This window comes from Pristis pectinata, chromosome 8 (genome assembly GCF_009764475.1).
Source record: "Pristis pectinata isolate sPriPec2 chromosome 8, sPriPec2.1.pri, whole genome shotgun sequence".
Lineage (NCBI taxonomy): Eukaryota > Metazoa > Chordata > Chondrichthyes > Rhinopristiformes > Pristidae > Pristis > Pristis pectinata.
In genome coordinates this window covers 11,308,628-11,329,148 of record NC_067412.1, presented here as the reverse complement: position 1 = coordinate 11,329,148, position 20,521 = coordinate 11,308,628, and the positions used below count along the sequence as shown (strand labels likewise).

Below are 20,521 nucleotides of genomic sequence, written 5' to 3'. Positions count from 1 at the left end.
TCGAGCATTGGCAGAAATGGCCCACTCATCAGCTGAGTCACATCACACAGTTCCCAACAGTGGATACCCTTTGTTTTTCACATCAGTGGTTCCACATCCATAACCTCCAGTCCCCTGTCTACTGATGAAATCTCTTTTCTGTAGGTTGTGTTGTTTGGCCTTCGGGCTCAGATTTAGAGGTTAAAAATCATTGCAAATTGGTACTAAATCTCATCCAGTTATGCTTTGTAATCACTGGTGTGAGAAGCATTGAGAGAAAGTAAATCCGGCTGTTTCCAGAGACACCTGCCCTGAGGCTGGGATTCAGGATCAGAGCAAAGAAAGCTTCCCCTGACCCGGGAATGTTGAGTGCTGACATAGGTTGCCAAAATAGCAAAGTGTTCTCTTCCCAACAGTGACATCGGTAAAACGTTTAATCAATTAAATTGTTCTTAAAATGTGACTCTCCTTTGTAAGGTTAGAGAATGCTTTTGAATATCTAATGGCCCAAAGGAGGTGTTAAGATCACAAGATCACAAGATAAGGGAGCAGAAGCAGGCCATTCGGCCCATCGAGTCTGCTCCAAGGAAAAGGGAAAAAGAAATGGGGTGGGAAAAAAAGAGAGAGAAAAAAAAAACTATTCTAATCCCATTTGCCAGCCTTATCCCCATATCCCTTGATACCCTGACTATTTAGATATCTGTCTATCTCCTCCTTGAACACCCCCACTGATCTGGCCTCCACTGCTGTGCGTGGCAAGGAGTTCCACAATTTCACCACCCTCTGGGTAAAGAAACTTCTCCTCATCTCTGTCTTGAAACTGTACCCTCTAATTCTAAGATTGTGCCCTCTGGTCCTGGACACGCCCACCAAGGGAAACAGCCTAGCCACATCTACTCTATCCTTACCTGTCAACATTTTAAATGTCGCTACGAGGTCCCCTCTCATCCTTCTGTACTCCAGCGAGTACAGTCCAAGAGCCGACAAACGCTCATCGTACTTAAGCCCTTTCATTCCTGGAATCATTCTCGTAAATCTCCTCTGAACCCTCTCCAACGTCAGCACATCCTTCCTAAGATGCGGGGCCCAAAACTGCGCACAGTATTCCAAATGAGGCCTCACTAGCGCCCCGTAGAGCCTCATCAACACTTCCTTACTTTTATACACTATACCTCTCGAGATGAATGCCAACATAGCATTCGCTTTCTTAACCACCGATCCAACCTGGTGGTTAACTTTTAAGGTATCTTGTATAAGTACCCCCAAGTCCCTTTGTACTACCGCACTATCAATCTTCTCTCCTTCTAGATAATAATCTACCCGCTTATTTCTACTTCCAAAGTGTACAACTGCACATTTCTCAACATTGAATCTCATCTGCCATTTTCTTGCCCATTCTCCTAAACTGTCTAGGTCCCTCTGCATTCTTTCTATTTCCTCTATGCTCCCTACTCCTCCACTTATCTTGGTGTCATCCGCAAACTTAGCCACACAACCATTTATTCCATCATCCAAATCATTGATGTACAAGGTAAAAAGGAGAGGCCCCAACACCGACCCTTGCGGCACACCACTAGTAACCGGTAACCAACCAGAACGAGATCCTTTTATTTCCACCCTTTGCTTCCTGCCAACCAGCCAATTCTCCACCCATTTTGCTACCCTGCCCATAATTCCATGACCTCTCATCTTATTAATCAGTCTCTTGTGAGGCACCTTATCAAAGGCCTTTTGAAAGTCTAAATACACAACATCTACCGCCTCTCCCTTATCCACCCTACCTGTGATTTCTTCAAAAAACTCCAATAGGTTGGTCAGACAGGACCTCCCCTTCACAAAACCATGTTGACTAGGTCCTATCTTGCCTTGCGCCTCTAGGTATTCGGTAACCTCCTCCTTGAGGATAGACTCCAATAATTTTCCCACCACTGACGTCAGACTAATAGGTCATCCCTTGACATCCCACACATAGAGTAGAAATTTTTAAACACAGCCAAATTAGGTTCTTAAAATGGTCTGATTTCTGCTTTACATTGGCTCCTTGTAACCAGTCCAGTCATATTACAGGGTACTTGGCTTTCACTCATTGTTTGGCCAAGAAATTCAACCTCAGAGTGCCCATTTCTCAGGAGATAGCAGGTGAGGAAAAATCCAATATGGTGCATGGTTTGTGAGCACTCAGAGCCAAGTCTGTTAGCATTCCCGGTGTTCACCCAGGGTGTGTGGCACAGTCAGGAACTGGACCAATTTCCTGGATAAATGGAGTGGAATGGGGTCAGCGAGGGCAAGATTGCAGACTTGTTGTGGGCCACTTTTTCAAACTTGGCCATAGTCAGATAGAGAAAGCTAGAACCTATAACATCGAACCATACAGGAACAGGCCCTTTGGCCCACGATGTTGTGCCAAACTAAATAAACTAGTAATTAAACACCTAACTAAACTAGCGGCTAGTGTAACACTATTACAGCGCCAGCGATCCGGGTTCAATTCTGGCCGCTGTCTGTAAGGAGTTTGTACGTTCTCCCCGTCTTTGCGTGGGTTTCCTCCGGATGCTCCGGTTTCTTCCCACATTCCAAAGACCTATGGATTAGAAGTTGTAGGCATGCTATGTTGGCGCCGGAAGCGTGGTGACACTCGCGGGCTGCCCCCAGAACACTCTACGCAAAAGATGCATTTTGTTGTGTTTCGATGTACATGTGACTAACAAAGAAATCTTATCTTATCCCTTCTGCCTACACAATATCCATATTCCTCCATTCTCTGCATATTCATTTGCCTATCTAAGAGCCTCTTAAACATCTCTATCATATATGCCTCCACCACCACCCCTGGCAGCACATTCCAGGCACCCACCACTCTGTGTGTGTATATATTAAAAAAAATACTGGCCCTGACCATCTCCTTTGAACTTACCCCCCTTTACCGTAAATGCATGCCCTCTAGTATTAGACATTTCGACCATGGGAAAAAGATACTGGCTGTCTACTCTATCTATGCCTTCCATAATCTTATAAACTTCTATCAGGTCTCCCCTCAGCCTTTTATGCTTCAGAGAGAAAATAAAAACAAGTTTGTCTAACCTCTGCCCACAGCACATGCTCTCAAATCCAGGCAGCAAACTAGTAAACTTCTTCTGCACCCTCTCCAAAGCCTCCATTCCTATAAATGGGGCAACCAGAATTGAATGCAGTACCTCAGATGCGGCCTCAAGAGTTTTATAAAACTGCAATGTAACTTCCCGACTCTTGAACTCAGTGCCTTGATTATAAAAGCAAGCATGCCATACACCTTCTTTACCACCCTAAAAACCTGTGCAGCAACTTTCAGAGAGCTATGGACTTGGGGCTCAAGATCCCTCAACACCGTTGAGGGTCCTGCTATTAACTGCATACTGTCCCTTTACATTTGATCTCCCAAAGTGCAACACCTCACACTTGGCCGGATTAAACTCCCATCTTGCCACTTCTCTGACCATATCTGCAACTGATCTATATCCCGCTGTATCCTTTGGCAACCTTCTACACTTCTTCACAACGCCACCAATCTTTGTATTGTCTGCAACCGATCCATGTTTTCATCCAAGTCATTTATATACTGTATATCACAAACAGCAGAGGTCACGGTACCGATCCTTCCAGAACACCACTAGTCACGGACCTCCAGCCAGAATAAGTCCCATTGACCACTATTCTTTGTCTTCTACGGGCAAGCCGATTCTGAATCCAAATGACCAAGTCACCGTGGATCCCATGCATCTTAATCTTCTGGATGAGCCTAGCATGCCCTCAGTTTTCTTGGAGGAAAAGCAAGCACGTCACAGCCTTTCAATGTAGTTCCTCACGCTGACTTAATGAATCTCTTGTGACAATGTTATTTATTGAAGTTTTCCAGATCCTCTGCCAGTCTCACAATGAGGACCCACAAGGGAAGACCCATGAGCTCCCACTGAATTTTGAAGCAAACTTCTGTAACCATCAGCACCACTTCTCAGTTCTCACCTGTCCAAGAACACCCATCCCTGAATGCTTTTGCAAATCTGCCAACAGAGAAATGCTGTGATGCATCCTAAACCAGTAGCAAGGAAACAAATCTGCTTGTCATCCTTCACCTATCCTCGCTCCACCAATCACCTACTGGCCCCTGTCCACCACTCCCCTGTTCCCTCTTTATACTGGCTATCTCCCCTCTATTCTCATTCCTGATGCAGGGTTTTGACCCGAAATGTCGACAATTCCTTTCTTCCCATAGATGCTGTTCGACCTGCTGAGTTCCTCCAGTGGATTGTTTATTGCTTCAGATTCCGGTATCAGCCGCCTTTTGTGTCTCCACCCAATTTTTTTCACAGAGTCGTGGGAGGTGGGCATCAGTGGTGAGGCCAGCATTTATTGCTGATCACCAATTGCCCTTGAGAAGCTGGTGGTGAGCTCCCATCTTGAACAACTGCAGTATCTTTTTGTGAAGGCACTCTTGCAGGGCTGTTCTGAAGGGAGTTCCAGGATTTAGACCCAATAACAACAATGGTCCAGAATGGGGTGGATGGGTGTGTGTATGTGTGTAGGAGTATTTACTTGAGCTTGCGCCCCCTGTCCTGGATTGTAGAAATTCTGGGTTTGGGGTGCAGTTGAAGAATCTTTGCTGTAATCATACTTGAAAATAATACACACTGCAGTCATAGTAAGGGAAGGAATGGATACACAATGGACTGCAGATACTGGAATCTGGAGCAAAAGATAACTGCTGGGGGCACTCAGCAGGTCAGGCAGCATCTGTGGAGGGAAATGGACAGTTAGCCTTTTGGGTCAAGTCCCTCCTAGGGGAAGATGGTTGTTCTGGGCAGTGGATGTGGGGCCAATCAAGAGGGCTGTTTGTCCTGGATGGTGTCGAGGTTCTTGGGCATTGATAGACCTGCATTCACCCAGGCAAATGGAAAGAGTATTTCACCATTTACTCCCGTTGTAAACCAAGGAAAGAATTCTTGGTCTTAGCACAACATTCCATAGTCTATGGCTCAGAGTTTCTTCAGGGAGTCGATGACTGACTGCCATAACTGTGAAAGGAGATGAATGTAACTTTCCAAGAACACAGAGTCAACAGCTGCTTTGACAGTCCTTGTCAGGATTCTCTCTCTCCCAGGACATACATTCCATGTGGAATTTCAGAACCTGTGTGCTTTTCACAATTCAGCAGTGCTCAATGGCAAATCGTTCCAGCTCTTGTTGTCTGCATTCACTGTTAACTTAATCACTGCAATCAAAAGCTGTGACGCTGAGATGAGTTTCACGCTTTATGGCATCTAATCTGACTGGCCTTGTGGTTAGGGAAGCGCTTGTATTTACATGTGGGAGATCGTCAGCTCCTGAGACACAACTGCAAAACAGACAGCCTATGGGTTCTTGTCCTTTATCACTTGGAGATGGTGTCAATTGTAGACAGTGATATCTGAGTGTTTGTATGATTCTGTCTACAACTCCTGCTGTCCGTACAGACCTTTCTGCACATACTGTTCTCGGATAAGCATGAGTAACGAGTCAAATTCTAAAGGTGTTCAAGTTCATGAATGATTGGACAAATATAGGAGAAAACTGTTTCCAGTGGCAGTAGGGTAAGTAACTATGGGGCACATTTAAGGTGAGTAACCAAAGAATGTGAGAAGTATTTTTGCACTCAGTGGGTTGCTTTGATCAACAATAGAGTTAGATTCAGTAGTTGGTAACGTTAAGAGAATTGCACCAATATGGTCTATGGGGAGGGAGCAGGGGATTTGGGTTAAACGGTTGACTCTACCAATGGTGTGATGGGCTGAACGGCCTCCTGTTGAGTTAGATAATTCTCTGACGCAATTGAAAGACCGTTAGAAGTGCATAGCTTGCTAGCACAACATAGGCCTGTCTTCACTAATTCTTATCATATGACACCTCCCAACAACAAGGGTAAAGTGAATATGGACAAAGAATGCCAGTATAAACAATGTGTTAGACTAAAGTGATGCTCGAGATTAATACCCATCATCTGCTTGCAGTCACTAGATTATCAGTTTGAAATCCTGTTCATTTAATCTCTTATGTATCCAAGCCCTTTATTTTCTTTCTTCCCCCAAAGTTTTCTGATTTCTACAGCTGATCCTTTGATCTTGAGCCACAAAGGGAAATATATAATCATAGCTAAGTAAATATTTGCATTCACTGAACTAGATGACAAACTATTAGTAATCTGTAATCCTGCAATTACTTGCATTAATACTAATGAAGTTCAGAGTACTGTGACAATGAAATTAGGCAAACACTTGCTCCATGTCCACTTGTCAGAGGTTCAAGTCTCATTGAAGCCTTTAACACTAATCCATTTAATTAATCTCAGTGAACATTCTATCTCGAGGCGTTGAGATTCTAATCTTGAACTGGCTGAACTCCATCTCCTGTAGCTATATACAAACTATAAGATAAGATATCTTTATTAGTCACATGTACATCGAAACACACAGTGAAATACATCTTTTGCGTAGTGATTTTTATTTGGGGGGCAGCCCGCAAGTGTCGCCATGCTTCCGGTGCCAACATAGCATGCCCATAACTTCCTAACCTATACGTCTTTGGAATGTGGGAGGAAACCGGAGCACCCGGAGGAAACCCACAGAGACACGGGGAGAACGTACAAACTCCTTACAGACAGTGGCCGGATTTGAACCCGGGTCGCTGGCGCTGTAAAGCATTAGGCTAACCACTATGCTACCGTGTAAAAGAGTAAAGAGAATATTTCAATTTCTGGATGAGAATGATTCAGTTGGAGGTGCAGGGCACTTTGTTATTGGATGAACCCACCCTAGTGGTTGGTACATTATTGCAAGCCATTTGATAATGCATTGACGGCAAAGGCCAAGAGCTGGGTGCTTGCCTTTGTCAACTGAATTTTATTCAGTGTCAGCCAAGTGTTGGGTTCACCTGGTCCTGGTTGTATCACTCCTGAAATGGCTCTTCCTGGCCCGGTGCCTAACTACACAAATACTGTTCAGGTGCAGTAACTTTGCCGCAGAGCTGATGTTCACCGAGATCCCATTCAAAAAGGGCAGGCATTCCCTTGAAACAGAAAATCAGTCTCGGAGTTGACAGTCTGCAGACCTTCCCTAATGCAGCACGGGGCATACCAAACAATAAAGTGGCTAAAAATCTTTCTGAATTCATTAGTTTAAAACTATATTCTCAAATTGAAGTAAATTTCTTTCTCTTACCTAAATGATCTAATCAAGTATTGAAAATAATGAATAAAGGTTAACAACATAAGACGTAGAAGCAGGAGTAGACCTCTCAAGCTGCACTCGCATTCGCATTCACTTTCACCCTGTGCACTCTCCTGACCCTTCCTCATCTCTCTTGATTGACTGGATTCCAAAAGTAGGTATGACTGAGGGAAAAATGCTGGATTTCTATTCAATATATGAAGAGGGAACTAGGGTTCAGAGGAGGAATTGGAGATGAAACCAAAGGGAAGAATAACTTTTAGGCAATATTCACAAAAGGGTATTGAATCGATAAAGAAGTGTAACTTTTACTTCACCAAAGCCTGGAGGTAGTCCTCTACTGGTCCCTAAGGGCACCCACCTCTGAATCTGATGCATTTGCTCAGTTTACAGTAAGTAAACTATTACCAGAACTCTGACTAGAAATTTGCAAAATGTCTAAACAGTTATGTGTTTAAGTTACTCAATGACTGAAACGAAAATATGTTTAAATATGACAAATGACCCTGTTTTTACAGGAATAGAAGCAATATAAATTAGTGTCAAGCCTAATTTGGTTGAATTTTGATCAGATCTTTCATAGATTTATAGAGCACAGAAACAGACCCTTTGCACGGTAGTGTAGCAGTTAGCACGATGCTATTACAGCGCCAACGATTGGGGTTGGATTCCTGTCACTGTCTGTAAGGAGTTTGTATGTTCTCCTGTGTCTGCGTGGGTTTCCACCGGGTGCTCCAGTTTCCTGCCACATTCTAAAGACGTACGGGTAGGTTAATTTGGGGTTTAAAATGGGCAGCGTGGACTCGTTGGGCCAGAAGGGCCTGTTACCACGCTGTAAATAAAATTTAAAAAAAATTTAAATAGAACATAGAACACTACAGCACAGTACAGGCCCTTCGGCCCACAATGTTGTGCTGACATTTTATCCTGCTCTAAGATCTATCTAACCCTTCCCTCCCACATAGCCCCCTATTTGTCTATCATTCATGTGTCCATCTAAGAGTCTCTTAAATGTCCCTAATGTATCTGCCCCCACAACCTCTGCCAGCAGTGCGTTCCATGCACCCACCACTCACTGTGTATATATAAAAAAAACTTACCCCTGGTATCCCCCTTATACCTTCCTCCAATTACCTTAAAAATTAAAATTATGTCCCCTTGTGTTAGCCATTGTCACACTGGGGAAAAAGTCTCTGACTGTCCACTCGATCTATGTCTTTTATTCGTCTTGTACACCTCTATCAAGTCACCTCTCATCCTCCTCCTCTCCAAAGAGAAAAACCCTAGCTCGCTCAACCTGTCCTCATAAGACATGCTCTCCAATCCAGGCAACATCCTGGTAAATCTCCTCTGCACCCTCTCTAAAGCTTCCACATCCTTCCTATAGAACTGAACACAGTTTAGCCCTCTATGTCAACGCCAGCCCTCATGTACCCAACTATACTGGTTCCACCAACCAATTTATGAACAGACTAACAAGAATTAAAAAGTTAAGATTTAAAATACTTCGCAATTGGTAATAAGCCAATTCCTAGGCCAGTTCTGCTTTCATAATTTCAGTAAAACCAAACCACTATTACATACTACCTATCATTGAAGGCAGACAACTAATGCTCTTTGTCTTCAAACACAGAAATAGAGAAGGCTATACAGCACTTTGGGACTTTTCTACTTTTTGCTCTTATTTGCCATCGTGGGCCACACTTGTAGCTCTCGCATTGTTATATTTGCTTCATCCAGTTTACTTCCTTTATGTTATCTGATAGTAATGCAATACAAATTAATATTCTATTTTTTTGGGGGGGGGAGAATTGGGACAAGAACAGGTGATGGAATGGAATTGTTATACATGTTCTGCCATTTATATAGATTATAGCCCATCTACACCTTAATTCCATCTCTCTGCCCTGCTGTATTAATCCTCAATGCCCCAGCATAACAAAAATGTCAAGGCAACATTGTGGGCCAAAGGGCCTGCACTGTGCTGTAGTGTTCTATGTTCTGTTTTCAAAATCTTCCTTATCCCCAGCCTCACCAGCTTATTGAGAGGTTGGAATTCTGGATTTGAGACCTCTCACTAATACTGCCATGAAGCTCCTCTCCCTCATGCAGATGTGGGGAAGTACTTGCAGCGTTGTGCACTCAACGTGCAGTTGAAGGGTGAGCCCCCTGTCAGCATGGCTGCTGATCAGATTCTGAAAGAAGATTTCCCCTTTCACACAGTGGAGATGTTGCAAGGTGCAACGTGAAATCTGCTTCAGCTTACACATGCCTTGCATCGACCGGAAAGCTGTGAAACCATAACTGACTTGAGATAAGGCAACCTGTTCAATTATTTTGATTCAGTGGCGCCGGCATGGTCAGTTTTAACAGCCTGCAGAATCTGCGGGTATCTAAACAGATGTGCCTTTCATACTGGTGCAATGCCACTGTTAGGAGAGTGGGTGTGAATCCTCACATTGTACAAAGCACTCTGTATTTGACAACTAGGTGGTGAGGCAAAAGTTAAATTTATTTATGGATTGAAGACCCCTTTGCAAATATTGCTTTAAAGTTATTGTCAGAGAGAATTCCTGTGCAACAAATGTTGGATGGGTGATTTCAGATTGTCCTTTAAAAGTGTTTGTAAAACCTCTTGTATCTTGGCAAGTATTGGCATGTAGGCACAAAATAACACATAAAAGCCCTCAATCTTCAAAAAGCTTCTGTGGTGATGTAAGTCAGTTTATTGAGAGTTTGCAAAGCCCTTGAACTTAATTGCAGGATGACTTACAGTGCCTTACTAAAATTCTCTCATTACAAATCACAAAGGCTAATTGTGTGACTCTTCAAACAGACATGATGGGCTAAATTGCCTCCTCTTGTTAAGAAGGAGTGCATATTGGTTGAAGAGTGGGGGTCTGGTTATTGCCATTTTGCTTTTGGACCTCTACTATGGTAGACCCCACAAAGTCTACCATAAGATATAGGAACACAATTAGGACATTTGGCCCATCGAGTCTGCTCCACCATTCAATCATGGCTGATTTCTTTTTTTCCAACCCTATTCTCCTGCCTTCTGCCTGTAACCCTTAACCCCTTTACCAATCAAGAGCCTATCAATCTTTGCCTTTAAGTACACACAATGACTTGGCCTCCACAGCCCTCTGTGGCAGCTAATTCCACGGATTCACCACCCTCTGGCTGAAGAAATTCCTCCTCATCTCAGCCCTAAAGGGATGTCTCTTTATTCTGAGTCTGTGCCCTCTGATCTTAGACTCTCCTGCTAATGGAGACCTCCTCTCTATGTCTACTCTATCCAGACCTTTCAATATTCAATAGGTTTCAATGAACTCCATTCACTTCTGAACTCCATCGAGTACAGGCCCAGAGACATCAAATGCTCCTCATACATTAAGCCTTTCGTTTCCAGGATCATTCTTGTGAACCTCCTCTGGACCCTTTCCGGGGCCAGCATATCTTTCCTTTACCTTCTCTATAGGGACTTTTGGTCAACCTTGCTGACTGAATGGAGCCCCAATCATTACCTGCCTGCACATCAGTTCCAAATGATCAGCCTGGTTCTAGGGTCAAAGGGTTGGCTTATTTTCAGAATGAGTTATTACCGTCTTACCAAGTGAGTTACTCTGAGGGCAGGGCAGAAATAAAAAACACTGCACGGAATATTTCCCTGTCCTCTGACTAAAAGCATGCATCGACTAGATTTACTGCAGGCAGCAGCTTTTCCTGCTTCTGAGTTAGAAGGTTATGGGGTCAAGTCCTGTTCAAGAGGGTTAAGCACAAAGGTTTAGGCTGTAGTACAGTAAAGGGGGGGGGGGGGGGTGTGCACTGACACATCAGCCACCTCAATCTCAGTGGAAGCAAGTCATCCTGAGGGCTGTCTGGGAGGAAGAGAGAGAGAACTGTCCCGTCCCTCGATGCTGGGACATTGAGGGCCCTAGAAGGAGATGCTACCACCACATCCCTCCACTGGGTTCTCCTCAGGACCCCTGCAGTTTGATTTCTACCTTCCACTACTTGGCTCACCACTGGTGTAACCAATCAACACCATCCCTTTGGATACAATGTCAACAAATCACAGGTGGGGTGCCATCTGTGGTGAAGGCTCTGGTGCAGCCGCCAATTGGGATGAGTTGCGCTTGAGCCGGAACCAATTCATTCACTGTGAAATAGATGGATGTGTGGCAACTTTGAGTGTTGACCAGACACAAATGTCAAAGCCTGGACTGTGGGCTCTAAGCTGGGCCCGTTACCAGACCCTGTGCCCACAATCTGGAGTCACCTTCTCCATGCCTCGGAAAACAGGACAAAGTCATAGAGTCTTACAACATGGCTTCGATCAAACTGGTCCACGCCGACCAAGATTCCCATCTAAGCTGGTCCCATTTGCCTGCATTTGTCCCACATCCCTCTAAACCCTTCCTATCCATGTACCTGTCCAAATACCTTTTAAATGTTGTTAATGTACCTGCCTCAACCACTTCCTCTGGCAGCTCATTCCAAATACTGATCACTCTGGGTGAAAAAAAGATGCCCCTCAGATTCCTATTGAATTTCTCCCATCTCACCTTAAACCTATGCCCTCTAGTTCCTGATTTCCTTTCCCTGGGGAAAAAGACAGAGTCAATATGCACAATCTAACATGAGGGGACATAATTTTAAGGTGATTGGAGGAAGGTAGAAGGGGGATGTCAGGGGTAAGTTTTTTTACACAGAGTGGTGGGTGCGTGGAATGCACTGCCTGCACAGGTTGTGGGGGCAGATATGTTAGGGACATATAAGAGACTTAGATAGACATGTGAATGATGGAGAAATGGGGGACTATGTGGGAGGGAAGGGTTAGATACATCTTAGAGCAGGATAAAATATTGGCACAACATTGTGGGCCGAAGAGCCTGTACTGTGCTGTAATGTTCTATGTTTCATGTTCTATCTATGCCCCTCGTGATTTTGCACACCTCTATAAGATCACCCCTAATTCTCCTACGCTCCAAAGAAAAATGTTTCAACCTGTTCAACCTCTTTCCATAACCCAGTCCCTCGAGTCCCAGCAGCATCCTCGTAAATCTCCTCTCCACAGAGGGCTGGTGCTTGCTGCTTGTTCCCAGTTGGATGGAAGGGACATTTAGCCGACAGCTGCCTGTCAAGCCCAGCAATTAATCAGACCGAGACTGCAGGCATCCCACCACTGACCCTGTGCCCATAAAGCTCTGTGCCCTGAGAATTGAGAGAGAGAGAGACCGACCGACCGACCATCCGGTGAAGTGCACTTGAACTCTACCCTCCGATGGAAGGGTTTGTCAACCCCCAGTGGGTCACAGTGATGTGTCGCTGTGTAAACAGTAGCATCAAAGGCTCAGGGAGCAATGGCGAGGCAAGGTCACCCTGACCAGTAACTTGGAGGGAATCCCAGTAAACAAACATTTTCCCATTGCCGCTGCTTATTTCTGGTGCACTGTTGTCCAGTCAATGATGCGGAGAGCTGCGCTGTGCTGCGCTGCAACACACAGATTAGAAGCAGCTTCCCTCTCAATTGCTCCTGACACAGTGAAACTCCATTGAACAAAGAGCTCGCAAAGCAGCCATTTGACCTCCGTTGTTGCGTAACTATGGTTACACTCTATATCAGCCTCCTTCCAGCCTCCCCCTAAAGACACGTGCTTTTCACCTCATCCAGTCCCATTGCAGTGTAGCTGCTCTCTGGGCAAAGGTGCCTCTCCTGACTGGACTGATCAGTGTCTGTCTAGTATCAGTGGGCTCCAGTTTTGAGCACCCCACAGGAGGAGACATCCCTACACATCAGACGACATCCTCTCAGCCTTCCCTTTGCTAGGGAGTCCTCAGTCCTTCCTGAAGACTTCCTGAGGCATAGAAGGATATGATCCTAATGTGGGCAAGTGGGATTAGTGCAGATGGACAGAGGTCAGCCAAGGACGTGATGGGCTGAAGGGCCTGTTTCTGTGCTGCGTGACTCTGTGTAACCCCTGCAGTTAGAACATAGAACAGTACAGCACAGGAACAGGCCCTTCAGCCCACAATGCCAACCATGATGCCAATTTAAACTCATCCCTTCTGCCTGCACATGATCCATATCCCTCCATTTGCTGCATATCTAAGAGCTTCTTAAATATCTCTTATCATATCTGTTTCCACTACCACCCCTGGTAGTGCATTCCAGGCCCTGACCACTCTGTGTAAAAAAAAAACATTTGCCCCGCACGTCGTCTTTAAACTTTCTCCTCTCACCTTAAATGCATGTCCTCCAGTGTTTGACGTTTCTACCCTGGGAAAAAGATTCTGAATGTCTACCCTATCTATGCCTCTCATAATTCTATCAGGTCTCCCCTCAGCCTCCTACACTCCAGAGAAAGCAAACCAACCTGTCCTTGTAGCTCATACCCTCTAATCCAGGCAGCATCCTGGTGAACCTCTTCTGCACCCTCTCCAAAGCCTTCCTGTAATGGGGCGACCAGAACTGCACACAATACTCCCAAGTGCGGCCTAACCCAATTTTTATACAGCTGCAAATTGGAGCGTTGGACACGTTTGGAGCTGTAATTTAACCTAAATAATGGATGCCTGTCTGTTTAAATTATTGGCGCCCTATCCTGCAGCCTGCATGGTGCCAGAAAGGAATTTCAATACCGTTTAAGTTTGGGTGAGGGAATACCACTGCTATTGTTCCATCACCCAGTTCCACCCGCTGCCCTGTCAGTACTGGGTGAGTGATGGTGTGAGGGGAAAGCCTGGAATCCTGTCCAGCGTCCCACAGCAATACTGCAACCTTATCTAGCCCTCGCTCCTCGAACTGGGTGACGTGACAGCGGCTCTTCCTTTGATGGGTCTCAGCAGATAAGCAAGCCGAGTGGAAGGTTTGTAACTTGTGAAGCCCGGGCCTCAGCTGAGAGCGCGGCAAAACTTCCCCCATCACCCTGCGAATGACCCAACACTTTGTTGAATCACGTAACCCAACCAGCTTGGGCGGGGTGGGCCAGGTTTATTTTTAAAGGTGTACCCACACTCAGAATGTTCCAGACTGCTTCGGTTCCTGTAAGAAGCTGCTTTAGAGTTGACAGATGGGCTGCCAGGAAACGTTATGCATCAGCAACTGCGATCTTCCTGTTTATCTTTCAATATAGTTCAATTCATAAGAGTCGTGCAGAATGGCAACAGGACCTTCAGTTTATGACATCAGCACCAACCATCGAGTACCGGTCGACGCTGTTCCAATTTTTTTTTGTGTCCCCATTAACCCCCACCACCACCACCTTCTTCCCCTGCCACCAATCTACACCAGGGGTAATTTACAGTAGCTGATTAACTTATCAGTGCATCTTTGACATATGGGAGGAAATCAGAGCACACAGGGAGAACATGCAAACTCTGCACAGAAGGCACCCAAGACCAGGACCGAATCTGCAAGTCTGGAGCTCTGGGGCAGGAGCACTAACCATCACACCACTGCTGCTGTCATGCAGTAACATTCTAATTTTACAATGCAAGGGAAGATTGGGGTCAACAGAACAGCTCATGGAGGATTTGGACCTGTGACAAGGTCCAAAGTTTCAAGTTCTATCTGAAATGGTCCTTTAGGTTAAAAACATCTCCTGGTCCTGCCTGTGTATTATGCTGCAATTCTTTAGGTAGCACTCTGCAGCAGATTGGATGAGAAAGCAACGTGATCAGTTTGTAGGAAGATACCTTTATTAGTCACATGTACATCAAAACACACAGTGAAATGCATCTTTTTTTGTGTGGAGTGTTCTGGGGGCAGCCCACAAGTGTCGCCACGCTTCCGGCGCCAACATAGTATGCCCACAACTTCCTAACCCATATGTCTTTGGAATGTGGGAGGAAACCGGAGCACCCAGAGGAAACCCATGTAGAAACGGGGAGAATGTACAAACTCCTCACAGACAGTGGCCGGAATTGAACCCAGGTCACTGGCGCTGTAATAGCGTAGACCAATTTTGCAGTTTTTTTAAATCATCCTGGCACATTGTTTTATCTTCCACTCTGTGACCAGAAGACTTAGAACGGAAAACTTAGAATATAACAAACAGGAGCAGGAGTGGGCCATTTGGCCCCCGATGCCTGCTCCACCATTCAATAAGATCAGGGCTAATCCTTTAACTCAGTGTTACTTTCCTGTACTATCTCTGAGTATCTTAGAAGTGTGCCAGCCTCTGTCTTGGATATACTCAGTTCCCTAAGCCTCCATAGCCCTCTTGGGTAGGGAATTGCGGAGATTCGCCACTCTCTGGGTGAGGTAATTGAAGTAAATTCTTTTCTCAGTCCTGAATGGTTAACCCCTTATTCTATGACACCCCTTATCCTGAGATTGTGATGCCTGGTTCTAGACACCCTGGCCAGGAGAAACATCATCTCTGCATCTACCCTGTTAACCTCTGGGAGAATGTTGTCATTTCAATGAGATCTCCTCTCAGTCCTCAGCTTAAGTGAGTAGGGACCCAGTGTACTTCTCATCATAAGACAAACCCTGCATTCCAGAAATGACTCTGGTGAACCTTTGGTGCACTCCCCCTACCCTTCCTCCTTTTCACATCTTCTGGGTTGTCCCAGAGTGCTTTACAACCTGTGAGTGAAGTGCAGTCAGAGTTCTACAGGAACAACTCTAAGAGTTTGAATGGTCAAGGTGACCAACCAGAGCAATCAGATAAATATTGAGAGTCCGGCCCTGACTGCACGCTTCATTCCGCTGACCCTGTTTCCCATGCGGACTTCACCGAACGCAAAAATTAACCATTTGCCCAAATTTTCAAGAATGCACTGGGGCCACCAGAGATGGTGACTTTGGTAATGTGAGTTGTTGTGGCCTTCCAATTAATCATCCTCTCTCGGTCAATATGTCCGAAACCGATCATTTGCTCGGTTATCACAGTGCTGTTTGTGGGATCTTGCTGTGCATAGTTTGGCCACCCATATTATAACAGTGAGGACACTTTAAAAGTGTTTCATTGACTATCAGGATGTAAAAGCTACCTATAAAATCCAAGTTTTTCCCCATATCATTGTGTGTAATGAAGTAATTAACTTGCAGAACTTCAGTAAAACTGCAACACAAACTTCCTAATCACATTCCTGTTCAAAAGAAAATGTGATCAATGCAGATAACATTTGCTTGAATTATTATGAAACAATGCCATAAATCACGTTGTTAACTTCTGCAAATGACAAATATTAAGTCAGAATAGTTTTTCATTTCTACAAAAGGACCAATGACTAGTTTTGATTTTGCTCTTGTATGACTCATTTGACTCAGACAAGTGCCTGAAACTTCCTTTTGAAACCTGAAGTAGCAATTGGCTGGTTAGTTTATAGTAACCTCTTAGTCCGAAGAATATAAATCATTCCATTGAACACAGTGGCAACTGGCTGAGTGGTATTTTTGAAAGAGCAGATATACCTTATGTACTAAACGATAACTATTCTGAAGAACATTTGTCAAAGCACAGTAGAATATTCATTTCCGTTAGTGTGACCCATGCCCTCAAAAAGACTGAAGCCAGAACTCAGCAGAGTTTTTCATTGCTACCATTGTGATCTGTCAGCACTCAACAGCAGCCAGATTAACAGGCAGCTTTAGTTTAACATGCTGGCCAAATCCAAAATGAAGCTACATGATTAAGATATTCTCGGTGCCAACACTCATTCATTGGTCAGAGAGATAGTTACAACAGGAAGATTGCTGAGAACTTGCTGAGCTCATCTGGTCTTAAGCAAGCAGGGTAAGCCTGAAATAGATCCATTCCTGTCCAATTCAACATGCAAAAATCTAACACCTCCTTTCCTCAAAATGGGACTGGTGGAGATAAACATTTGAAACATTTAATTTGCTCCACTTAGATCTATTAATTTTGGATCTGAAAAGAACCTTCAATGGCTTTCTGACTTCCCGACTTGCATTGTTAACTGCTACAATACTGAGTCCAGACATTTAAGTCACTGGAGGAGGCTGTTCAGCCCATTAAGTCTCTGCTGACAGCTGTAGAGAAATCTCGTCAGTCTCATTTCTGGAATCTTTAGATGTGGCTCTGCATATTTTTTACCTTCAGCTGCCAATTCAATCCACCATTTGATTCCCGTTCCACCATCCCTCTAGAGGACAGCTCGAAACAGGGTTTGGCATATAATAAGATAAGATATCTTTATTAGTCACATGTACATCGAAGCACACAGTAAAATGCATCTTTTGCATAGTGTTCTGGGGACAACCTGCAAGTGTCACCACGTTTCTGGCACCAACATAGCATGCCCACAACTTCCTAAACCAACTTCCTGATAACAACAACTTGCATTTGTATGGCAGCTCCAACGTAGTAAAACAATCCAAAATATTTCACACGGGCACGGTCAAACAAAATTTGACACCGAGCTATTAGATGTCATACAAGGGTCAATCAAAAGGTGACCTTTAAGGAAAGATTTAGGGAGCGAAGAATCCTAAGAAGGAAATTGCTAAACTTAGGTGCAGTCATTAGTGGTGGAACACAAGAAACTGGGAATGTGCATAAGAGGCCACCACTGGAACAGCACAGAGATATTAGAGGTTACAGGAATAGGGAGGAGGCCAAGCAATGGTGGGGGGGGGGGGGAGGGATTTAAGGACGAGTGTGGTAATCTTAAACTTGAGGTGTCACCCAAATGAAAGTCAGTATAACTCAGCAAAGAACCCTTCAGGTGAATGGGACTTGCTGCAAGTTAATGCACAGAGTTTTGGGTAATTTATGTTCATGATTGATGTACGTTGGACCAGTTAAATCTGGAGGTAATAGAAGCATTGCTTGAAAAGTCCTCTTTGTCACAATAACACTTGAAACATTGTGTGTGCATTCTGCTCCGTTTCTGAAATTGATTAAAGTCAATAGACCCAGATTTCAGAGAAGAAATTGAACCTCAAAAAAAAATCAAAAATAAACTGCAGATGCTGGAGATCTAAAATAAAAACAGAAAATGCAGGAAACTCTCTGTAGGTTGAGCTTCATCTGTGGGAAGAGAAAGAGAGTCAACATTGCAGGTCACAAACCCTTCGTCACAACTGAGAGTTGAAACTATATAATGCATTTACTGGCGGCTCCCTGAGGATAAATTCCTGGGTAATGCCATTTAAACATTTGTTACTATATTCTGTGCTCTTACCAGTCCGTAGTTTTTTTGATACGTCAACAATCCCTTTCTCCCACAGATGCAGCTCGACCTGTTGAGTTCCTCCAGGAGATTGTTTGTTTCTCATAGCTTTTTATCAATGCACTGTGTGTGTTTTTTCTTCTCCTTGCTACACTTGCTCTGTATTGATTTGGCATTCATTGTGGCACAATTTGCTGATTTCAACTATCACTTTAAGCCTTTCAAGTCTTTACCTAAATCAGAAATGAAAATGTACTGAAAGCAGTGAGAGTGTTGCTGTGGGAGAAAGGATGATGGGGGATAGATGCTGGTTTTTTACCTCAGAACTGGGTTGAATTCCAACCAAGACCCGTAAACCATCCTTGTGGGTGGGATGACCATCCTCCGGCTCTTGGCTGGAGTGGTCCTGCAAAAAATGAGTTGCTATGGAGTATAGTCCCACCACCTGGTTGAGGACCACTTAGAGACAGAGTTGCCTGTAAGTTGTACATAACTTGGCAATGAAGTCACAGGTAGCTGGGAAAGAAACAGTGCCACTACCACCTCAGACCATCAAGTGCTCTTCCAAACTCGGAACTAGGACACATTAGAAGAGAGCAGAACAAAATGTAGCCATTGTCAGACCCCTACTATGCCAGATATGAGTGGCTGAAATGGGGAAAGTTCTGTTGACTTCAGTGGATCTAATTTCAGAGTCAGCCTGCTGACTTAACTTTTAGGCACGTTAGTGCTATTGGTTGGGGCTGAATTTGTAATTTGGATTTTGCGGAGGGTTGCATTTAATATAAACGTTAAGCCATTTCTGTACTCCTTGAGCCATCCACCTAGCCTTCATGATTCATTTTTATTTCTTCTAGTTATTGAAGAAAAAGGAGTAAAGATGAATTTGACGGTTATTGACACACCAGGATTTGGAGATCAAATAAACAATGAAAACTGGTGAGTTAATGGTTTACTGCAGGACTTGGGTTCATTGAGTTGATATGTATTTTTCAAAAAACATTCAAGTAATGTTGGGTGTTTTATTGCAAAATGGCAATTGAACAATTTGCACCATTTAAATCAACATTAAAAGAAAGACCTGATTAAGGATGGCCTGTTGAAGTATTTAACATTGTGAAGGACATGAAGTCTTTCCACTTACAGGTAAGACCAGAAGTAGGAGTCACAAATGTGATGATCAATAATAATTAAAGCAGGGAACTGTAGAGATTACTGTATGCAGAAAGTCTTAGAAGGTCGAATTGTCATCAGGAGAAATGGTTGAGGTGAATTGCATGGATCCATTCAAGGGAAGCATGTAATGGTGAATGGACCCAGCACATTGGTGGTGTCCAATGAGGAAAGTTAGGACCTTAAGGAGAACATTCCATTCTCTGGGGCAGCTGTTAGTTTTAAATTAATGATCAGCAAAACTTTTATTAACCCAAGGCATAATGGGATATGTGGCAGAGGAGTTCGATCACTGATCAGCAATGGTCTCATTGAATGAGGAATGGTCTTGGTTTACTTCTCCGTTCTGAGCACTAACACTGGTTGAACTAATGGGCTCTTCCTGCACTGCAAATATTTTGCGACTTTAGGACAATAGCAAAAGGGTATCACATTCTTCATCCAAAATGGATAGCCCTCTTCCCCTCCCTATATGTCAGGCGATGAGGTTACCCACTAACACTTTACATCCATAATATTAAGGTACCAACTTACTCCCACAATGAAACACCAAGCCCCTGGTCCAATGACGAGACCCTGGAAAATATGAGCTATAGAGTCGTACAGAATGGAAATGTGTCAGTTGTGGTATCTAATGCAATGTCAGTTATTGACAAACCACATTACTTTGACATTACCTCCCACACCCACCACCACCTTACCAAGAAGTACAAGGGCAGCTGGTGCATGGGAATGCTACCTACAGGTTCCCCTCCGCATCACACACCATTCTGACTTGGAAATATATTCTTCACTGTTGTTGCGTCTAAATCAAGGAACACTTCACCATTAGGACTGCAGCAGTTCAAAAGGGTTGTTCAAGGACAATTAGGGATGAGGAATCTGAAAGCAGTATTTGGAATAGGATGAGTCATTTTAGATGCACAACATCTGCAAATCGGCATACAATCTGCAATGATTAAACCCCAGAGTAACAATAATACAAG

General features: G+C 44.1%; 1 protein-coding gene across 7 annotated transcripts in view; it reads left to right on the top strand.

Moving 5' to 3' along the window:
• The window catches only part of septin12 (septin 12), a 353,537-nt gene that overhangs the window by 278,930 nt on the left and 54,086 nt on the right, over nucleotides 1-20,521 (top strand). For all 7 annotated transcript variants that reach the window (XM_052021383.1, XM_052021387.1, XM_052021385.1 and 4 more), the window contains one exon: nucleotides 19,220-19,301. In XM_052021383.1, coding sequence (XP_051877343.1) covers nucleotides 19,220-19,301 — 82 coding nt within the window. The remainder of the gene's footprint in view (nucleotides 1-19,219; nucleotides 19,302-20,521) is intronic.